We start from the raw sequence: 20961 nt of genomic DNA, 5'->3' as shown, positions 1-20961 counted from the left end.
CTGCTTGTGGATCTTTCTATCAGGCTGGCAATTTCGTTTAAGTTTTTACAAATCTTACATACAATCATCAAAAATGTATTTGACATTTCTCAACAGAACAGCAGTAATGACCTTGTGAACTTCTTTACTTCCAAGATCAATACTATTAGACATAAAATTATAACCAATGCAAGTTATGCAACATGTGAAGAACCAAGCAGTAAAAGGCAAGAACACAGGATTTTCAAAAAAATAAAAATAATTATAATTATAATAAATGTATTTAGTATCAAAGCCAAGTTATACAAATCGAAAAAACTCAAAATCTGAATCTAAATAAATCCAAACCTGGGCCAAACAAAGAGTCAACTAAAAAATAAATCATAACCTTACAAGCATAACACCCTAAATGAAACAAGGAATATTTATATAGGCTAAAACAAATAATAGTCCATTATACACACTGGGGGTAACACGAAACACATTATTTTACTATTTAAGAAAAAGTAATCACAACACACACAAAATCTGATAGAAAATAAACTAGTATCAAATGCACAAATAATAACAAACAAGCAAACAATCTTACACCATGACCAAATCATTCAAGGCCTGATGAAACTTACCAAATCACAAAACTAACGGAGTGAATAGATGATATAAAAACTCGATGACTAGTAATTTCCTACTGCTGAATTCTGAACAAAACAAAAGAGGTGTTAATTATCAGACCTAAATCTTCTGCATTTAATAATCTGGCTGCGCTTTATTTTATTTATCATCAATTAGAAACTTAGGTGTGCTTTTGAATAGCAATCACTCCTTTGAAAGCCACATTTCTAGCATTTGTCAAACCTAATTTTTCCATCTTAAAAATATATCTAAATTATAACTTATACTATAAATGTCAAATGAAGAAATGTTATAGGGATGGTTCACCCAAAAATGAAAATTAACCCATGATTTACTCACCCTCAAGTCATGTTAGATGTATATGACTTTCTTCTTTCAGATGAATCCAATCAGAGTTATATATATATATTAAAAAAAAATTGTCCTGGCTCTTCCAAGCTTTATAATGGAAGTGAGACCTTTTTTAATATAAATCTGATTACCTAGGATGGCTTGAGGGTCAATGAATTATGGGGTAATATTTGGGTGAACTATTCCTTTAATTCATGCGTTCATGACCTCAAGGTTAGATTATTGTAATGCTTTATTGGATGGTTGCTCTGCTGGCTGCTTAAACTCCAGAAAAGCGGTACCAGATCCAGTCCGTATCCATATATGGTCACTGCAGTTACACAGATCCAGTCTCCATCCAGACCAGATGGGATCAGCACCTGGAGAAAACCTCTACAGCCCTGAATGTCAGCAGACACCATGTCAACTAGATGAGCCCCAGAGACAGAACCACTGCCAGTGAGATCCGGTTATATCGAATGATTCGTTCGCGAACCGGACATCACAAACTGCTTTGTTTTGAACTCTCTCACAACAGACACGGAAGAGAAGACAATGCTGAATAAAGTCGTAGTTTTTGCTATTTTTGGACCAAAATGTATTTTCGATGCTTCCAAAAATTCTAACTGACCCTCTGATATCACATGGACTACTTTGATGATGTTTTTCTTACCTTTCTGGACATGGACAGTTTCAATTGAGGGACTGAGAGCTCTCGGACTAAAATCTAAAATATCTTAAACTGTTCCGAAGATAAACAGAGGTCTCACTGGTTTGGAACGACATGAGGGTGATTTATTAATTACATCACTTTGATTATTGGGTGAACTAATCCTTTAAGACCATTGATCGAATATAAAAAAAAGGGGTATGGTGTGATCAATTTCTTTTGGGGGGTGGGGGGTATGTGGGTCCTTTAGCTAATTTTACATGATTCAAAAATTTGCTTAATTTTTAAAAAGGTTTTTATATAATGAAAAATTAGCCTTATTAAAATGAACTGGCAGGGGAGCACCAATAATCCCTTCAGCAGTCCGAACCGTTCTCTGTAGTCTTCTGATGGCTGATTTTGTAGCTGAACCAAACCAGACAGTTATTGAAGTGCACAGGACAGACTCGATGGCTGAGTAGACTTGTTTCAGCAGCTCCTGTGGCAGGTTAAACTTCCTCAGCTGGCGAAGGAAATACAACCTTTGTTGGGCCTTTTTAACAATGGAGTCAATGTGATTGTCCCACTTCAGGTCCTGAGAGATGGTGGTTCCCAGGAATCTGAATGATTCCACTGCAGCTACAGTGCTGTCTATGATGGTGAGTGGGTTAAGTGCAGGGGGGTTTCTCCTGAAGTCCACTATCATCGCCACTGTTTTGAGTGTGTTCAGCTCCAGATTGTTAAGACTACACCAGACAGCCAGCTGCTCAACCTCTTGTCTGTAAGCAGACTTGTCACCACTGTTGGGAACGTTACTTTAAAAAAGTAATTAGTTATAGTTACTCACTACTTGTTCCAAAAAGTAATTGAGTTAGTAACTGAATTACTCTATAATAAAAGTAACTAGTTACCAGGGAAAGTAACTATTTGTGTTACTGTAAAAAAAAAAAAAAAAAGTTGCTATATGTCAAAGATTTTTTTTTTTTTTTGCAGTTTTCACAAGTCAGTTGAAATGAGTAGAACAGACAGGGGTTCGTACATAGCTTTCGATATTTATTGCACGTCATCAGACAGCAAGAGTTTTATCCTGCACTTCAAGTATTATCTTTGTAAGAAAAGTGTTTCTGGCCACTAGCTTTGTAGATGCGTGTGTCACACATTACATGTACACATTACATGCACGTTCTTGCCTTTGACCACAATTAATTTGAAGTAGTGCTTATATCTCCACCTTGAAAATGCCAACTTTTCATCGGATTGCTCCTGACTCGCCATTTCTGCTACTGCTGCGAATCTTTGTGAAGCTGTTGCGTGTCTGTGTGTTTGGCGCCGCTGGTGCATGTGCCGGCATGTGTGTAAAAAAACTGACTCTGATTGTCTACCATGAAACACATGACTCTGCCTTAGCCAATCATAATCGCTTATCTCGTTATTAACCCACCTGCTTACTTGCTGACTGTGTCCAAATTCAGGGTCTACATCCTTCGGAGGACTCATTTGAAGGATGTTACGTCACAGCGCCACGACGAAGGCTGTCCAAATTCGTAGGATCCTTCAAATGCGGCCCACAAATGCGTCCTCCTTTTCCCCGAATTGGAAGGATGGGTGTGGTGGATCCTTTCGCGTCCTACCCATCCCATAATTCTTTTTGGCAGGACGAAGCGAGCGTAGCGGAGTGGGGGAGGAGTATTATTTTAGATGTTTTTTAAAAACTGGCTTTTCAAAAATATATATTTTCAGTGGTTTTCTAGTTAGGCATTTTGTTTTAGCGTTAAGCATTTTTTTTTACATTTGTACGTGTATATGTAAAAAAAAAAAAAAAAAAAAAAGTTTACTTTCGTAAACTAGCTTCTTCCTTACTGCCTGTGTGAATATCCCCTTACACACAGCTTATTTGTTAGTGATTGAAGCTGTTTTTATCGCTTCTAAGGACGAAAGAACAGACAGAAGTGTTTATAAAGCTCCAGGGAGAGAATGATGAGCTCTTCACCCGCATCTTGCTTAGCAGCTGTCACGGTTGCTAGGCGACAGGATATGAGCAACGGGTAAGGGAGGGAACTGAAAGAAGGGTAGGCTGTCCAAATTCACAAACACCGACTTCCGGTTTTTGCGGTCTTCGGAGGACCCATCCTCCTTCAACCGGGTAGGAAGGATCCTAAGCAGGATGCAGACCCTGAATTTGGACACAGCTGCTGTGTGTGTGACAGTGTGAGCCAGGGGTACGTTCGGATTGCATAGTTTATTAAATCAATGCTTAGTAACGCACCGCATTTAACGTTCAGTAACGTTAATGGCGTTGTAACGATGGGAAAAGTAGTTAGTTATATTACCCCGTTACTGAAAAAATTACGTTGTTACCTAACGCCGTTCTTTTAAACGCCGTTATTCCAAACACTGCTTGTCACCATCCTGGATGAGACCAATGACCGTAGTGTCGTCTACAAACTTCAGGAGCTTGTCAGAGGGGTCTTTAAAGGTGCAGTCATTGGTGTAGGAGAAGAGCAGTGGGGAGAGAACACATCCCTGTGGGACACCAGCTGTTGGACATGACTTTCCCCAGTCTCACAAGAGCTCCTTTCACACTGCTATTCCGGCAAATATACGGCTAATGTGTCCCGGCAATTGTTCCCAGGTAACTAGATTTTGCACTTTCACACTGCCAGTGATTACCCAGAATATGTGCGTGCTTTCACACACAACCTGTAAAGGTCCGGTAACGATATGTGACATCAGGGCGTAACGTGTAATGTACGAGTTGAAAACGTTAGGCACATTGTTTTTTAACTGAAGCTAGCATTAGATCTGGCTTTTGTTCACACAGCGTTCGTTCCGGGACTGAACCCGGCAATGTTACTAGGTCCCTGACCCGGGATCAGTCCGGGAATCAATCACAGTTTGTGTTTGCATTCACACATAAGGCAACTCGGCAATGTTCTGGCAATCTGTCGGGTCCGACGTGGGGGGGGGGGGGTTTGCTCTTGTGTTTTGCAGTAAACCATGGCTTATCATTGTTGAATGTTAAATAAGTCGTGGCAGGAATACATATATCCTCACAAAAACTAATATAGGATGTCACAGTCTCACAGTGTGAGTTCGCCCAGATTGGTGGTAGCATCACTCCAATCAGTGATGTCAAAGCAAGCTTGTAAATAGGGATGGGTATCGTTAAGGTTTTAACGGTATTACTACTCTTACCAATACTGCTTAACGGTTCGGTACTTTAACGGTATTCTTATCGGTACTTTGTGTTGTGTGTGTGTGTGTTTTTTTTAAGAACGAGTTGAGAACAGAATTAACATTTCTTAATTTTTTTATGTAGGCCTAAAATTAATAAAACAATTATTTGTAGTGCAAGAAACAGCCATGTTTGAACAAACAACTATTATACAAAAAACAAATGAACGTAAAACAAATGAAATAAACTATTTTTTTCTGCTAAAGAAGATACAGTGGTACAAAGCAAAACGGGTGGGGCATGTAGGTAGGCTGCAAAAGGACTCTTTAGCCATTCTTTTGAAGAAAGATAAATTTTACATTTTAAAAACAAGTAGAAAATATGTTGATTTCGTTCTCTCGTTTCTCCCAAAAGAAATCAACAGAATTTCTACGTAAGGTTAGCAAACCAGGGATATTTTAAATGACGTGAACAACGTTGATTCAACATTGATTTTAACATACTTACCTGACGTTGATGGAGCAACAACCAGAGACGAGCTAGCTAGGCAGTCGAAAACTTTCCATTTCTCTGTCTGCACATAATTTCTGTCCCGAAATCTAAACCGTTGTCCTGAATCTGGCCCTAATTGTCCCCATGATTGATCCCCATCTGCCCGTCCTGAAATGTTTGATCAGCACCGTTTGATTAAGTAAAACGCCTGAATAATTCAAATCCGGTAAAAGATTTTGTGGTGTGTTCTGCAAAATGTTGAGCAGTTCACCCCCGTTGAAATTTATTGTGTTTGTTAAAACAGGAAGAACGAACAAAAACAGTACAAACATTGGAGAGCTAAGCACTAAAGCAGCCGTGTGCTGTGCCATCGAGAACTAGATATGAACATTACATTTACTTATATTTACATGATGTAAGCAGTCCCCTGCCTCAGTGTAGACCATAGACTGCATAGTAACATGGACATATTGTCAGTGACGTCACCCATAGATTTCTGAAATGCAATTTTGAAGCTCAAAGTGGGCAGAGCCAGCAGTGGCCATCTTGGCAGTGCATCACAGAGTGTCATTCCTGGATAATCTAAAATGGACAAAGAGGCGGGAGCTGGTTGCTGAAGCCATGCCCACCTAACTCTACGGCGGTGACAGCAGCAGCAGCAATCCACCTGTCACTTAAGTGGCCACACCCTTAATTATGCAGAACTTTAAGGCTTAATAAATATTTTATGGATGAATTCACCCATTGTCATGCAGGGCAAAATAAGCTATATAGACCAAAATCACTTTTTGTACTGGGCTGTAAACACTTTTTTTTCTGCTGTAAAGTTGGGGTTTTTATCATGGACATTCTATGGAAGAGCTGTAATCGGGTCTTAAAAGTTAGGATGAGAATGAGTCATTTGTAGATGTTTAACATAATTTATTCATAACTAACGTAGACTAGGCCACTTGGAAGTTGGAATAAAGAAATAAGTCCTCTGTAACAGCTTAACAAATAGGCATAGGCTCATTAGCGTATAAATAGACCAACACACCAATAAAAATGAGTCTTTAAAAAAATTTAATTTAAGATACATTTTTAATTAAGATGGGTATTTGGCAATAACGAAATTAAGATAAAGGCTCCGCCGGATTTGCTTCGCCACTAGCAGCTGACATTTAAAGGGGGGGTGAAATGCTCGTTTTCACTCAATATCCTGTTAATCTTGAGTACCTATGGAGTAGTACTGCATCCTTCATAACTCCAAAAAGTCTTTAGTTTTATTATATTCATAAGAGAAAGATAGTCTGTACCGATTTTTCCCGGAAAAACACGAGCGCCTAGAGGCGTGACGTGTGGGCAGAGCCTAAGAATCACGAGCGCGAGTAGGATTTTGTGTTGAGCGAGTCTGGAAGCTGTGACACAGATCCAGAGGCTGAAATTTAACAAGAGCAGCATCAGCAAAGGCTTCTCTATGTGGTATGTACTGAAACTGTATATATTTGCTTAGCGGTTTTGGAAAATGACTAAGTTCCACTTTGTCGTCTTTTTTTTTTTTTTTTTTAAGCTGTACATGTGGAAAGTGCAGTTTGATAACAACATCGCATGTTGTTTACTTGATGTGCTTACGGGCTGATAGCTAAGTTAACAACACAGAGATATTTGAAGTAGTTTTACTCGTGCAGTTTGATGACAACATCGCATGTTGTTTACTTGATGTGCTTACACATATTTTTGGAACAGAAATACTCCTTCAAACGTACAACTTAATTTTTGAAACTTTGTCCATGTTTAGCATGGGAATCCAACTCTTTAACAGTGTAAAAAACTCAGTATGCATGAAATAGCATTTCACCCCCCCCTTTAATAAAAGAACAATGCCAACATTAGCGTAAATAATCTGTCTACATAATGCATTTAAAGGTCCCATGACATGGATAATTTCCTTATCTTTAAATGCTTTTTAATGTTCTCTTAGGTGTACTTATATTGTTAGTATGATTTTTACATTTAAAATTTAGAAATAAAAAGCATTTTTATATCCTGATATTAGCCCCCTGGCTTGAATGCTGTCTGCTGTGAGACTCCGAGTAAACCACAACTGTTGTGATTGGCTGACATCGTTGCATTCGAAATGCGTTCATGTGGAACCCCTCTCAAACATAACGTTATATATATATATATATACATAATTTTTTTTTTTACTATTACAGCAGTCGAGATTAACAAATCGTGGAAGTGTGGATTATATAAAAAAAATGTTCAAACTTTTCCCCATCACATGAAAGGCTGCAGTGATGAGCATTGAGTAGACAGAGTGATGCAGTGATCTTTTCATTATTGCAACATGTTATCTCACAAAATGCTTTCACCACAGCTAACAGCAAACACATGAATACAGTAAGAGCTCCGTTGTGCAGCATAACAGCGTCATTCATTGTAACGGCAGTTTGGGCAAGTGTGCAGATATACTCGCGATGTGTGACAGCTCCGGAAAAAAAGTGAGCTTTCTTTGATTGCTCTCTGTAGTTAAATCACAATTTAAATAACAGATTTGTTTCATGTTACTAAGAGAAACAACGTGAAGTTGATCGTTTAGTCACTGGCTTGATTCACTGATGCACAAACAGTATTAAACGATTTAGAAAGAAAGTCTGTGTGAAATTGAATGATTAGCTACACATCAGAAATCACTGATCGCAGATCAGACATTAATGAACACTGTTACTCACTGTTTGTGCCGCTGCTGTCGAATCCATATCATAAAAGTCTGTTTGTAACGCCTGTGCTGAATTAAATGTAAATATTTGGGCGGGCAAAGCAGAGAAAGGGGAGGTAACAATTCTCGTTGCAACGTCACAACAAGGAGATTCAAGATCAGCCTGTTTGAGCTTCCATTTTCTCAAAGACAGAGAAAGATAGAAAAATCTCGATTTACACCGATTCAAATTTCTAGAAACTTGGGGACCATATACAGGCCAGGGGAACTCATATTAATCTAAAAAAACCTCAGAAAGTGAAACTTTCATGTCATAGGACCTTTAAGAATCAATGAATATTTAGTTATCATTTGAAAAACCTTCACTCACAGACATTAGGCTAAGCCTATGTTTTTGTGGAGCAATTTGCATTGGAGCATTATTTTTAGTATTATAAATAAAACAAAACAATCTTTCTCTCCCCATTGAGGTAAGTACCACCACAAATATAGAGTGCCGAAGTTATGATGTCACTTTGTAGGACAACCCGGAAGTTAGAGGCGCATGGGTTACCTCGATCAAAAAGCCATGCATTTTCCCCATAGGCTTTTGGAAAATCGCAAAAAATAAGATCTGTGTTCAACAAAGAGTTATGACCCTTACACGTTTTATCTATCAAGATAATCTTTACAAATTACTCCAAAATGTATACAAAGCCTAAATAAAGCCTTCAGATTTAAAATGCTAACGGTAGGCTATAAACGGACTACAGCCATAGACAGTAAAAGAAATGGCCACAGCGACCCCATTGGATTTAACGGAGACAAGTGAAGTCAATTAGAAGCATGCACTTCCTGGGGGTCAGGCGTACTGCGCAGACTCAAACTGAGCTTGATGACGTAGATGTCACGTGAGCAACATGTAAGTCTTCTAATGGCTGTGCAAAGAGAAATCGGAATCACCCACCGAATCTTCCAGAGAAGGCGAGCGTGAACTGGAGCAATTATTATGATTAATAATCTCCCTAGACTTCATGCCTCCACATCCCCCCGATAGCCTCATAGACAGTAAAAGATTGCCTGCGAGCTTATCCTCCTGTAATTTCTCTACTGTGGGACAGAGAGTCGCTGGTTATGACGCAATCGTTAGCCTATTTTTTACAAAAACTGCTTCTACGGGACCATAATGTAAGATACAAGGTAATGGAGCTTTTTATACATTTTTGTGTTCCTTTAGAAATAATTAATGGACAAATGGAGTCTTTAAACACCTCAGATGTAAAGTTATTCGCTGTCAAAGTGACGCCAAAATGAATGGGAGTCAATGGAATGCTAACAATAGGTGGGGGTCCGCTAGCCAATGGGTGGTTAAAAAAAAAAAATGAAACCCTGCCCCCCTGACTACAGCACACCATGGTCGGGGATCAACGTCATCATCAAGCTTCCTCAAAATTTGTTTAAAAAACTCATTATGATCTGCACTGTGTATGAACACTTATACACTTTTCCATGAGAATATTGCCTATTAGTTTTTTTCAAAAATGTTAGAAACTAATTTTGTTTATGTGTGTCTCTCTGAATTTTTTTTTTCTTAATGTTTTATTTGTTTATTATTTTGTTATTTTATATAAACCTTAATATTATTTTCTTTGTGATTAAGATTATTATGCCTTATCACTGTGCCCTAAATAAACTTTAAAGATTATCTTTCACTGTATTATGTTTGATTGTATGTTTGCAAACCATTTGCTAATTCGCCAGAAAAGAAAAAAAATGCATTTACCATTTCAGAAGCACTAACGTTAGCTATGGCCATATCAATTTCCATTATTATATCATTTTTTCTTAGACGATAGAAAAACCATAGATCGAGGAGAGAACCTCTATAAATCTGGACGTGTAGAACAGTGCAGCTTAGATGCTGGTTTACTTACCGGTATTGTAAGGGCCAGCATGAGGGACAAGGTTTATCGAGTCTCGGTAAGTAAAACTAGGGAGGGATAACGTTAGAGGAGTTATAATAGTGTTCTTTGTATTTAAGATAACTATACAAACAATCTCTGAACAAGCATAACACAGTTAAATTCCAAACATTTAATATAATAGTTGTATATAATTACATATGTTGAATTTAAAGAGAATTGTCCAATAGCATCAACAAATGCTTATTACAATATAATATAAACCATATATGTTCCCTGAATAAAACATATACTCATTTTGTTCACATTTTCTATATATTTTTACCTGATAATCCACAAGCCCCAATGTGAGAGCCAGTGTAGTAAATTTTATCTTGCATTCACATTACTGTGATCTGACTGGAGTGTAGTTACAATAGTATACAAGTAGTATACAATAGTTTAACATTTAATTTTTGGTATTTGTCAGACAGGTGACTTACAGTGCATTCAGGCTATACATATCAACGTGGTCGTGTTCTCTGGGAATTGAACTCGCAACCTTTTGCACAGTTAACAAAATGCTCTAATCACTGAGCCACAGAAACTAAGTAAAATAAGTAAACTGACAACAAACTATATACTAATTGCAAAAACGGAGTAGGCTAACCCTGAGGATTTAGAAGTTTAGAAGAAAAAAATGTACAAGTTACATAAGCGATTACTTAAAAACTTCGTAAAACAATAATATTACAGTATGGTTGAATGTATAGCCAAACCTCATTTGGCTGAAACACCGCAGGCAGAGGCACAGCTGATGATTTCAGTCGCCTTGACTTTCCCTTCTCTTCTTGGTAATCCTCGGAGCTGAAATGCTCATTGCACAGCACGCTTCTATTGATTTTTTCCATGGGTGTATTTACATCCCAGCGAATGGCCAGCAGCTATAGCTTCAATCGCTCAGGATTGCTGACAGGGAATGTGTGAAATGATAAAGGTGTATCTCCCTTTGATGTCCGCGCACGTAATCTTAAGGGTTTAGCTATGTTGAAACATCTTGGATATACACACGAAAACACCATTTTAGGACTAATACAATGTAGAGATAATAGTTGAATCAATTAATTTCTTCACGTGTTTATCCCTAGCTTTAAACCTGAGCCAATGAGAGAGAGAAGCGCCAACGGAAGTTCAAAATGCTTGAACGTCACGTGAATTATGTAGACTTCAAGGAAAATTAAAATTATACTATTTACTCACCCTCAAGCCATTCTAGGTGTATATGGCTTTCTTTTTTCAGACGAATCCAATAGGAGTTATATAAAAAAATGTCCTGGCTCTTCCAAGGGTTATAATGGCAGAGATTCAGTCCAATAAACTGTGTCCATCCTCATAAAAAAAGTGCTCCATACAGCTCCGGGCGGTTAATAAAGGCCCCCTGAAGTGGAAGCTAGAGATTATGGTTAATAAAGTAAAATATTTACTGATTAAAACATACCAATTCACTTCAAAAGGTCTTTATAATAATACGTGTTGGAGACACGAACAGTTTAAAATGATTCAGTTCGATTTGGTGAACTGGTTCAAAAAGATCCGGTTACATCAAATGATTCGTTTGCAAACCGGATATCACAAACTGCTTTGTTTTGAACTCTCTCACAACAGACATGGAAGAGAAGACAATGATGAATAAAGTCGTAGTTTTTGCTATTTTGGACCAAAATGTATTTCCAATGCTTCAAAAAAATTCTAACTGACCCTCTGATGTCACATGGACTACGTTGATGATGTTTTTCTTACCTTTCTAGACATGGACAGTATCTTACACACAGTTTCCATGGAGGGACTGAGAGCTCTCGGACTAAATCTAAAATATCTTATCTTAAACTGTGTTCCAAAGATAAATGGAGGTCTTACTGGTTTGGAACGACATGAGGGTGAGTTATTAATGACATAATTTGGATTTTTGGGTGAACTATCCATTTAAATTTAGCAGTATATTTCTTGGATGGCCTTTTTTTGAGTGTACTGTTCTGTTAAGTTGTATCTGTGAATTTTGTGATTGTTTTATTTTTTGACAATGTTTAGTTTTATGTAAAAACCATGTAGTTACTACTTTTGAATACATTAACATGAAATTTGTATGTTTAATTTGCTAAAAAGTAAATTATATTTTTTTCTGTAAACCTTATTAATTTAAGCTTTACAAAGGACAGTATTTGTACACCATTGAAACAAAAACTTTAAAAGAATATTTTAACTTCTTTGATTCAGATCTTATCTCTTTCCAAGTACTTGTTCTAAGTTAAGTTTTTGTTTACTTTCGTGTTTTTGCAATACATATACACAGAATATCAGTAACTATAACTATTTCAGTTACATTTAGTTATTTTTAGATGTTTTAAAGTGAGACAGCATGCACAAATAAATTTTTTGTGTGCAAAATGCATATTTTAACTGATTTTATTTGATATCTCATCTTTTAATATACGACTTAGCAGTATATTTTTAAAAAACAAAAAAACAAGAAAGACTCCCGTATAGTTTTATAGTCTTTTTTTATCCAAAAAATTGCAGGCCTGACCATACAAGAATTAAATCCTGAAGTGGTCAGGTTGCAAAAAGAAAAGAAAAACCCTCCCATATTCCTTTTAATGAGTAGATACACCAGCCACTGTTTTAAATGCCTGTTGTAAAAGGTGCAGTCAATGTCAGTAGTGTTTCATTTTAATAAAAATATGTGCAGAAACCCTATAAAATATTACTTGTGTAATGTGGCATTGCATAAACCTATGCATTGTCATCTGAAAAAAATTAATACAACCATATGCACCTTTTGAAATGTTTTTTTTCTTCAGCCGCTTGTATCAAATATTGTTTTTCCATACACTTGATCACAAAAAACACTATACAGCCTCATTAACTTCAATCCAATTAAACATGGAAAATACAATGACAAAACACTTGGTTTACATCCATTGGAATCACTATCAATATCCTTAAGGCCTATTTAATGGCATCCAGATTTTGTCATCTTTGTAGAAATACTCTAGGAGAAAACCAAGATGACTTCTTAATCCTGCAAATTTAGTGTGCGCTTATGCTGTACGTTTTATTTCAAAATCAGGGCCTGAAGTCCGAGTCACTGTCCGAATCCGTCTCATTGGGTGATTGGTCTCTCTCCAGGTGCAGCTCTCTGATTGCAAGGATTCGCGTGAGCATGCTGTCCAGAGCCTCATCACTCAGAGAGGTGGTCGAGAACCACATGGGACTGTCGGGTACACAGGAGCGCTCGGGGCTCAGGTAAAAGTCGGTTGTGCGTTGCCTCACACTGGGTGAGCTGGACAGAATGCATTTATGAAACTTGTTATAATAGAATAACACATTTGTTAAGCAAGAATGCATTATATTAATCAATAGTGACAGTAAAACTTTTATAAAGTTAACATTTTAGTTTAAAATAAATGCAGTTCAAAACAGCTATCACTGGAATTTCAGACAAGCATACCATTTTGAGAGATAGAAATCATACAGCCTGACAGGACAGTGAAGAGGATTGTCTGCATTCTCCTTTATCTCATATATGGTGTCATCATCTTCCTTCCTTTTTTTTGCAGGGACGCCAACTGAAGTAAAACAAAACAAACAAGTGATACAACAAACTCAAAAACAGTCAAGCCAAGCCCGTATAACTGACCACTGACCTGTGCTTGCAACCTCTTTGGGGGGATAGAAACGCAAACAGGCCACTTTTGTGTCACCCTTGCTCTGAAAGCAGCGTACAATGTGGCCAAAAGAGATGCGACGGTGCTGCTCCACCGTCTTGAAGTTGAAGTACTTGGTGAAGAAATAGAGCAGCGTGTTGAGCAGCACACCTGGTGAAAACGCCCCCAGCTGCTTACAGTCCCACAGATGATACTCCTCCACGCGAGAATGAACGTAACCTGAGCAAACAAACAGACATGCTTGTGGAGCAGCAGCAAAACAAGCTCAGCACACATTTGTGTTTTCAATTGCTCACCACTGGACAAAATAGTTGGTTTCCACCCTCGGAGGATGTTGGTCAGCTCCTGGCAGAATTTGGTGTAGAAGACATCCACGAAGATGTTCTCCATCCAATTGTTCTCAAACAAGTACTACAAATATGAACGACACGAGATAAAACAAAAACTACATAACATGACTGAATGTGTTCAGTTTGTGTGGTTTCTTCTCATTTTACCTTCTGGATTCCCAAGCAGAGATAAAAGATGCTGTCAGGGCTGTATTTCTCTCCGTTGGGTCGACGCACTTCAGAAATGAACTTGCAGAGGCCGTAGCTTAGTTCAGCTGTGCAACACTTCAGCAAGTCCTCCTTTAGTGTCATACTGCGTGCTAATGATGAAGAGGAAGTGTTTAATGCTTAAATGGCATGTTAAAGATTCTGTAGTTTAACTATAAGAGCATGATGCAGAAATAAGGCTAATGCTCAATTCCCTGTGAAAGCATATACTAAAAAACTATCCCTTGAAAAACACATTAAAGGAATAGTTTACCACAAAATGAAAATCTGCTGAAAATGTACTCGACCTCAGCCATCCAAGATATAGAGGAGTTTGTTTCTTCACCAGAACAGATTGGGAAAAAATTAGCATTATATCACTTGCTCATCAATGGATCCTCTGCAGTTAGAATGAGAGCCCAACAGCTAATAAAAAAACATCACATTAATCTACAAGCAATGTGTTTGCAAGTAACCAATTCCTCAATTAATTAATCCAGCACTGATTTATCTGAACATCTGAATCAGGACAGATTACCGTTTACAAGCATAGAGTCCAAAACAGTCTCGAGTATGTTTTGTGAAGAAAAACAGGGGATTTACTTTTTCGACAGAGGAAGCATTATTATGGATTATGGACTTGTATTTTGGCCAGAAGTGATGGTTTAAAATGTTCAATTGATGGATTTGTTGCTTACAAAAAATGCAGTTTGTCACTTCACAATACGTTAATTGATGGCCTAGATTTATGTGCATCACTTCTGAATAATTGTGGTGTATCAGCTGTTTGGACTCTCATTCTGATGGCACTCATTTACTGAAGAGCATTGGTGAGGGAAACTGTTTCAATGAGGAAGCATGGTTAATCTTATAATTTCATGCATAATTGTTCATTCTACATGGTGGAACTTTCTTTTGGGAAGAAATACTGGATAAAGAGAGACCTACAGCCAAATCGGGGGGTCTCCATGTTGGGTTGGACGTTCCTCCAGCGTACCCATTCCTTCCAAGCATTTACAGCGTACTCATGTTGCAGTTTTGAGAGGTTAGAGAGGCTGTCTAATGCTGATTTGACTGGAACAACAGCTGCCTTCTTTTGGGCCTACACAGCAACATAAAACAATTCACAGAAATATAAATCAGGACAAAAAAATGCTTCTTGAGCAACAAATCAGCATATTATAATAATTTCTGATGGATCATGTGAAACTTAAGACTAAAGTAATGTCATCTACTGGTTTTGTCTTATAATGTGAAAGCTTGTGGCCAACATTGTTTCTTGCTGAGTGTAAGAACTCATTGATTCGGTCTTTGGTTATGCAGGGGAACCTCAGAGAAACGGTCTTAATGATAAAGTGCCGCAGGTTCAAAGGCAGTTCAAATTTGCCCCTCGCACTATCCCAGTTGGTATTGGATGCCTACTTCTTATACTTCTGGGGAAAAACGGCATGGAAAAGCAAGCAACCATAACAATCTGGCTGCGTCCAACTCTACACAAACAGAAGCTTCAGCTCCTTTGAGGGAGAATAAAACTAAAGGTCAGGATGGCAACATAGCTCTATTTGCTGACTGCCTACATTGCTAGTCTGGGCAACAGCATCCTCACTCTTACACTCCACTGCTGGGGTTTGTGGGAGTCAAGTTTGCTCCTCAACGTCTGTGTTTTCACCTGTGACTCTCTCATCTGCAAACGGACAGCCTTTTGGGCCTTAATGAGCCCCTTGTGAATGCTTTTCAAATCTAATAGAGCAGCCTTGGTCTCGTCATAAACCTACCTGCAGTGACGTAGCTCTTGCTTTAGCCCTTCAATCATGCGTCTTTTGACAAAACAAATGCCAATATGGAAGCTTGAGTAAGGGGATGCACTTAGAAGAGAGCCGGTTCTAAAACACTTATTTATAACAAGTGCCCCCTCTCACCTTGCTGCTCCACCGTCATTCTCTATCTGTCCTCTGAAACTGACATTACAGCTATGGTATGGTAGTGTCATTTCGCTTACCAATAGAAATGCTTTTAAAAAGCAGTAGAAAATTGGTTCATATCACAAAACAGGAATATGATAATATTAAATGATAACCTGTATTCCAAAACTGAAACTGTTATATGGCGGACATTATGGTGGCAAGTTAAGAAGAACTCCGCTTAAGCTGTTCTTACCCGTTTCTTCTGAGGGAAGCCGTCATGTTTTCTCTTGCGAGACTTCCGTTTGACAGAATCTGTTGTCTCCTCTTGTGTTTGCTCTTTGAGAAGTTCAATGCTCTCTGAAATATGAAAGGATAAAGAATAATGAAATATGAATGGAAGCCTTGGATTGTATTGGTATGTTTAGACCTTTTAACCACAGCAGAAGCTCTTACCAATTGGGAAATCTGCCTCCAAGTCCATCTGTGGCTCTTCTGCTGCGGTGGAGACAGGGGTCAGTGTGTCAGATCGGGACGGAGGAGGCATCTCAGGCTCTGGGTTTTGATCCCATGTCTGGGCAGAAGACACAGAGTCCTCCTCCCAACTCAGATTACCGGACAGGGCTTCCAGATCAAGTTCATCCATTATGTTACTAGTCGGATCTGAATAACAAAACAGGAGGCTTGTAAAAGACAAAAGAAAAGAAAAAAAACGTGTGCACCTGCAATATCTTGTTACATCTCCAAAAGTATAAAGCCTGTACAGTGCCCAAAACACCAAACTCATAAGTTTTGTTCAATCAGTATGTTAGCTGAAATTGTAAGAAGTTTCAGCAATATTAAAACTACCAATTGTCCCCAGTTTACCAGGAACAGTGATGCTTTTCTCCTTCTCTGCATCCTCAGCCACCATCTCTGCCATCATGATGAGGTCGGCCTCCAGAGGGTCATCAGGGATCTTCTCTTTGATATCCTGAATGGTCTTCACAATGCGCTCAGCACTGTCCAGAGTTGTAGGGAAGAACAAAGGCACCGGAACCTGCAATAACAGACAGAGACTCATGAAGGCACAAGTACACACTAGTGGTGTAATTAGGAGGAGAGTCTGAAATGATTAAATTATAATACTTTAATACGTGCAGTTTTTATTTTCATTTTGACTTGGTAACATTGGCTTTCACTTTTCAGTTTTCTAGTCTCAGATTTTAGTTTTTGTTTAAATTAGTTATTTAAAAATGTATTATGGTGTTAAATTTCTCCTCTTTATTTTAGTCATGATACTAGTATTTTAGTTTATTTTACATTTTAAAGGGATACATTTTGTTTAGAGTTTTGTATTAGTTTTTTTTTTTTCCATTTTAGTTGAGATTTTCATTAACAATGAAAAAATTTTAACACTCCCTAATAGATCAACATACTCATTCTGATAGCAAATATAGCTTTAATAGCTTCAATAATCAAAGATGAAGATAAGGACAAACTGAATAATAATGAAGACAGAAAGTGGTAGAGATACAAACCGGAAGTGGAAGCCCAACAGACTTCGGAGTGTATTGTGTGTAGAGGTTCATGGGAAGCGGAACATAGATTGGCACTGGCACAGGCAGCACTATGACAGGAGGTCCATCTAGAGGACAAAAAAAAAACATGCATTAACTATATTCCAAAAGTTAAAGTGTTATATAGTGGACATTATGGTGACGAGTCAAGAGGTGACGTGCCGACACAATATGAGTGACACACATATGCAATGCCCAAAAGAAACATGTCTGCAACAGTGCTTCCTAATACCTGTTTGTGTGTTCATGTCACACACATTGGGTTTACAGGATGTGCCTTTGTTCTGACTTAATGGTTTGCACAGCAAGGCTTTGTTCTTCAGGATTCGAGGCGCTGGAGCCTTCTCACCGTCTGTCTGTGTGCTGGCCACCTGGAGACAAGACAGAGAACAAATGAGAATTGGCTGAGTTTTATACACTTTTCTAAAGCAAATGGATTATTTACATTTTGAAAAACTCACATTTACTGAACTTTTTGCTGTAGCAGCTGGAACAGAGGCTGAGGACACAAAAAGGTAAATGTGAGAGATGTGCCACAGAAAATAACCAGTTCATTCCTCAATTCGCAAGTTGACAATAGACGTCAAACTAAATTATGTAATTATCAACATGTTGTTTAAGCACAGATTTAAAAAATCTCACAGATCTGTTTAGTCCACAATTACTTATAATGTAAAGGCTGATACAATTTGCTAAAATGTTAACCACATACAAATTATAAAAAAAACAAACAAGGTAATCAGTTTTATTGTATGATAACATAGATAATTTAGATAGCTATAGCTATATTACAATTATAGGCTGTAGTTCGTTTATTTTTAGGTATTTAATGAAATGACTTCTAGACAATGGCAAAAGAAATACAAATGTAAAAAGAGAAAGGTGCATGCACAAAATCCATTATAATCTGATGGTAAATAAATGCAATGAATTCAATTTATAATAATAAAAATAATAATACATTTAAAAAAGAATAAATACATTCATAATTTAATAAATAAATATTACATTTTAATTAAAATATGTAATACACTGTGCATCCCTCAAGGTGAATAGTTAGTCACCTTGCAGACCGCTGTTCCCTAAAACACCTGGCTGTCCACTGGATGCACCTGAGAGTGATAGAACACCGGCAATGACTGGCGTGGCCTCTTTAGTTATCAGTGATGTGCGATTAACTGTATTTTGAGGGCCTGGAGACTGTGCTGGTCTTGTCCCTGAGGAAAAACAGTCACAGAAAGATTAAATACAGACATAAAAAGATACAAATCAGAAGGACGACTAATAAAACTCACTCAAAAATCTACACACCTTGTGTGGGTAGAGGTTTGTTTGCAGGTCTGACTGCCCCGGTGGTTCCCTGCAGACTGCAAAAGAACATCAAGCACTGCAAGCTGCAGAAATGCTTGATTTCACCCAGCCACTTCACAGTCTCGGTCATCGTTTTGGCCTGCTTGCACATGCAGCACTTTATTTCCTGGCAGAAATATACTCTCTGTTAGAAAGCCACATCCACAGCATAAAGTCTTTAAAGTAATGTTGCAGCACGGAACTAATAATAATGCACAAATCTGTACATAAATCTTCTGTTCCAGATGCACACCAAATGATTTATTTAGTCTCATTTAAATGTTCTTTCTGTTCTAAATGTCATATGTATGTTTGTACCAAGAGCACTTAAAAAACCCCCACAACAAATTCCTTTGAATAAAGCTCATTCTGATTCTGACTTTGTTTCGCAGAATAAGTCAAAAGAGATCAAATATTACCTTACGCATTAATAAGTTGTGTTGTAACAAGCATAGTTTCCCACAGAACTCCGCCTCGACGTTATTAATCACTTCGGTCACTGAAGTCGGAGTTGATGCGCTACAGTAAAGGCAGCTGCGACAGTGTTTCTTCCCCCAGCGCTTGACCAGGTCATGCTTATACAGTAACTTGCATCCTGTACAGGGATAAACAAACAAGCAATTGTGACATCAGAAACCACAACTTGAGATCAAGACATGCATGTATGCTGCAAAAAGAAGAAAACAAACAACACACTAATAATCTCTTGATTTTGCTTTTAGTATTTACCCTCACTGCAGAAAGAGCGGTCAATCTGGTGTATTTTTTTCACTTCCTTGACAATTTTATCAAGCTTACAGTATTCACAGCGAGCCATGACATTGTTGATCTGTTTGAACTCCTCAACACAAGCGTTATCACAGAAAGCATACATTTTCCTCTGAAAGATCAGGAAAACAAGCAACCAGTTAGGTTAAGAGTCGACTGCTCATCAGACAAATACAAACTACTGATTAGATTATTGATGAAGCGTTACAATACAAACATACATGTGTTACACATCAGGACTCCCATCGATTTTGGCCAAATAATTAGACTTTTTAATGTTTAATTATAGATAATTGTCTAATAAGTAAATTTTACATATTATTGCACCTATAATTATATATACTGTTCATGTGGCTCAGTGGTACAGCATTGCGCTAGCAGCGAAAAAGGTCATGGGTTCAATTCCCAGAGAACACGCATTCAGATAGAAAAAAAAGTAGTCTTAATGTGCTGTAAGTTGCTTTGGATGAAAGTGTCTGCTAAATGTATAAATACAAATCCCACTCCCACTAGATTATAAATATTAAAAACAAACTTTGATTTTAATTTAAAATTAATTCAATAAGGCTGTGCTAATCCATTAAAAAAAAATTGTAATTAGCCTCATAAAATTCAGATCTTATAAACGGCCAGTTTATCAGTTATTAGCTTTAAAATAACTATTGATATACAAAAAAGTTTTGCATATTGTTACATGTCATCAAATCATGAACAAATATCACTGCAATTTACAATTAATGAGATCAGGCTATACTACAAAAAATGAAGAAACCATATGAACAGAACACACTTACACCAAGTACTTATGCCTGTTAAACACCCACTACTACAGTACCAGTTCTAGTACCAATTTTATTAGTGCCAGTCTAAACTAGTAAACAGGAGTACCTTGAACTCCAGGAGCTCTGGTCTGTGAAAGAACGAGTTCAGACACTGAGAGCAGGGGATCTTGGTGGCTGTCTGCACCGGACCACTGGAAGCCTTTACTGATGAACTGGAGTCTGAGGATGCAGGTTTGAGAGTAGCAGTTTTTGGGGTAGATGTGTTGTTGCTTGTAGAGGTAACAGCATTTACTGGTACGTTAGGTTTCGTCTTACTGAAGGACTCCTGAAGTAAAAAACAAACAAACAAAAATAACTCAAATGTAACAAAATAGCTCCGCTTCTGTTAATGACATATCTTGAAAGGGGGACATCGGATGACAATTTTCCACATTGGTATGATTCTTTAGGTTCTTCATGAAACTGTCCGGAACATACTTTGGTTTAAATTCCTCAATGGTT

At 37.7% G+C, this 20961-nt stretch overlaps 2 protein-coding genes across 3 annotated transcripts in view; both read right to left on the bottom strand.

Moving 5' to 3' along the window:
* The window catches only part of LOC127935248 (zinc finger MYM-type protein 4), a 33401-nt gene extending 22370 nt beyond the window's left edge, over window positions 1–11031 (bottom strand). Inside the window, exon 1 of the mRNA XM_052532947.1 lies at window positions 10619–11031. Within this exon, the coding sequence (XP_052388907.1) occupies window positions 10619–10750 (132 nt within the window). The 5' untranslated portion in view covers window positions 10751–11031. The remainder of the gene's footprint in view (window positions 1–10618) is intronic.
* Window positions 11032–12380: 1349 nt separating this feature from the next.
* LOC127935249 (zinc finger MYM-type protein 4) overlaps window positions 12381–20961 on the bottom strand; it is an 18492-nt gene continuing 9911 nt past the window's right edge. For both annotated transcript variants that reach the window (XM_052532949.1, XM_052532948.1), the window contains exons 11-27: window positions 20567–20785; window positions 19640–19790; window positions 19330–19505; window positions 18872–19037; window positions 18625–18777; window positions 18022–18059; window positions 17793–17931; window positions 17522–17628; window positions 16869–17040; window positions 16458–16664; window positions 16258–16361; window positions 15049–15202; window positions 14062–14213; window positions 13861–13975; window positions 13544–13783; window positions 13348–13465; window positions 12381–13179 (exon numbers count right to left, since the gene is read on the bottom strand). In XM_052532949.1, coding sequence (XP_052388909.1) covers window positions 12963–13179; window positions 13348–13465; window positions 13544–13783; window positions 13861–13975; window positions 14062–14213; window positions 15049–15202; window positions 16258–16361; window positions 16458–16664; window positions 16869–17040; window positions 17522–17628; window positions 17793–17931; window positions 18022–18059; window positions 18625–18777; window positions 18872–19037; window positions 19330–19505; window positions 19640–19790; window positions 20567–20785 — 2628 coding nt within the window. In that variant the 3' untranslated portion in view covers window positions 12381–12962. The remainder of the gene's footprint in view (window positions 13180–13347; window positions 13466–13543; window positions 13784–13860; window positions 13976–14061; window positions 14214–15048; window positions 15203–16257; window positions 16362–16457; window positions 16665–16868; window positions 17041–17521; window positions 17629–17792; window positions 17932–18021; window positions 18060–18624; window positions 18778–18871; window positions 19038–19329; window positions 19506–19639; window positions 19791–20566; window positions 20786–20961) is intronic.

This window comes from Carassius gibelio, chromosome A19 (genome assembly GCF_023724105.1).
Source record: "Carassius gibelio isolate Cgi1373 ecotype wild population from Czech Republic chromosome A19, carGib1.2-hapl.c, whole genome shotgun sequence".
Lineage (NCBI taxonomy): Eukaryota > Metazoa > Chordata > Actinopteri > Cypriniformes > Cyprinidae > Carassius > Carassius gibelio.
Note: the sequence above shows the minus strand (reverse complement) of the source record. Positions and strands in the feature narration are given on the sequence as shown.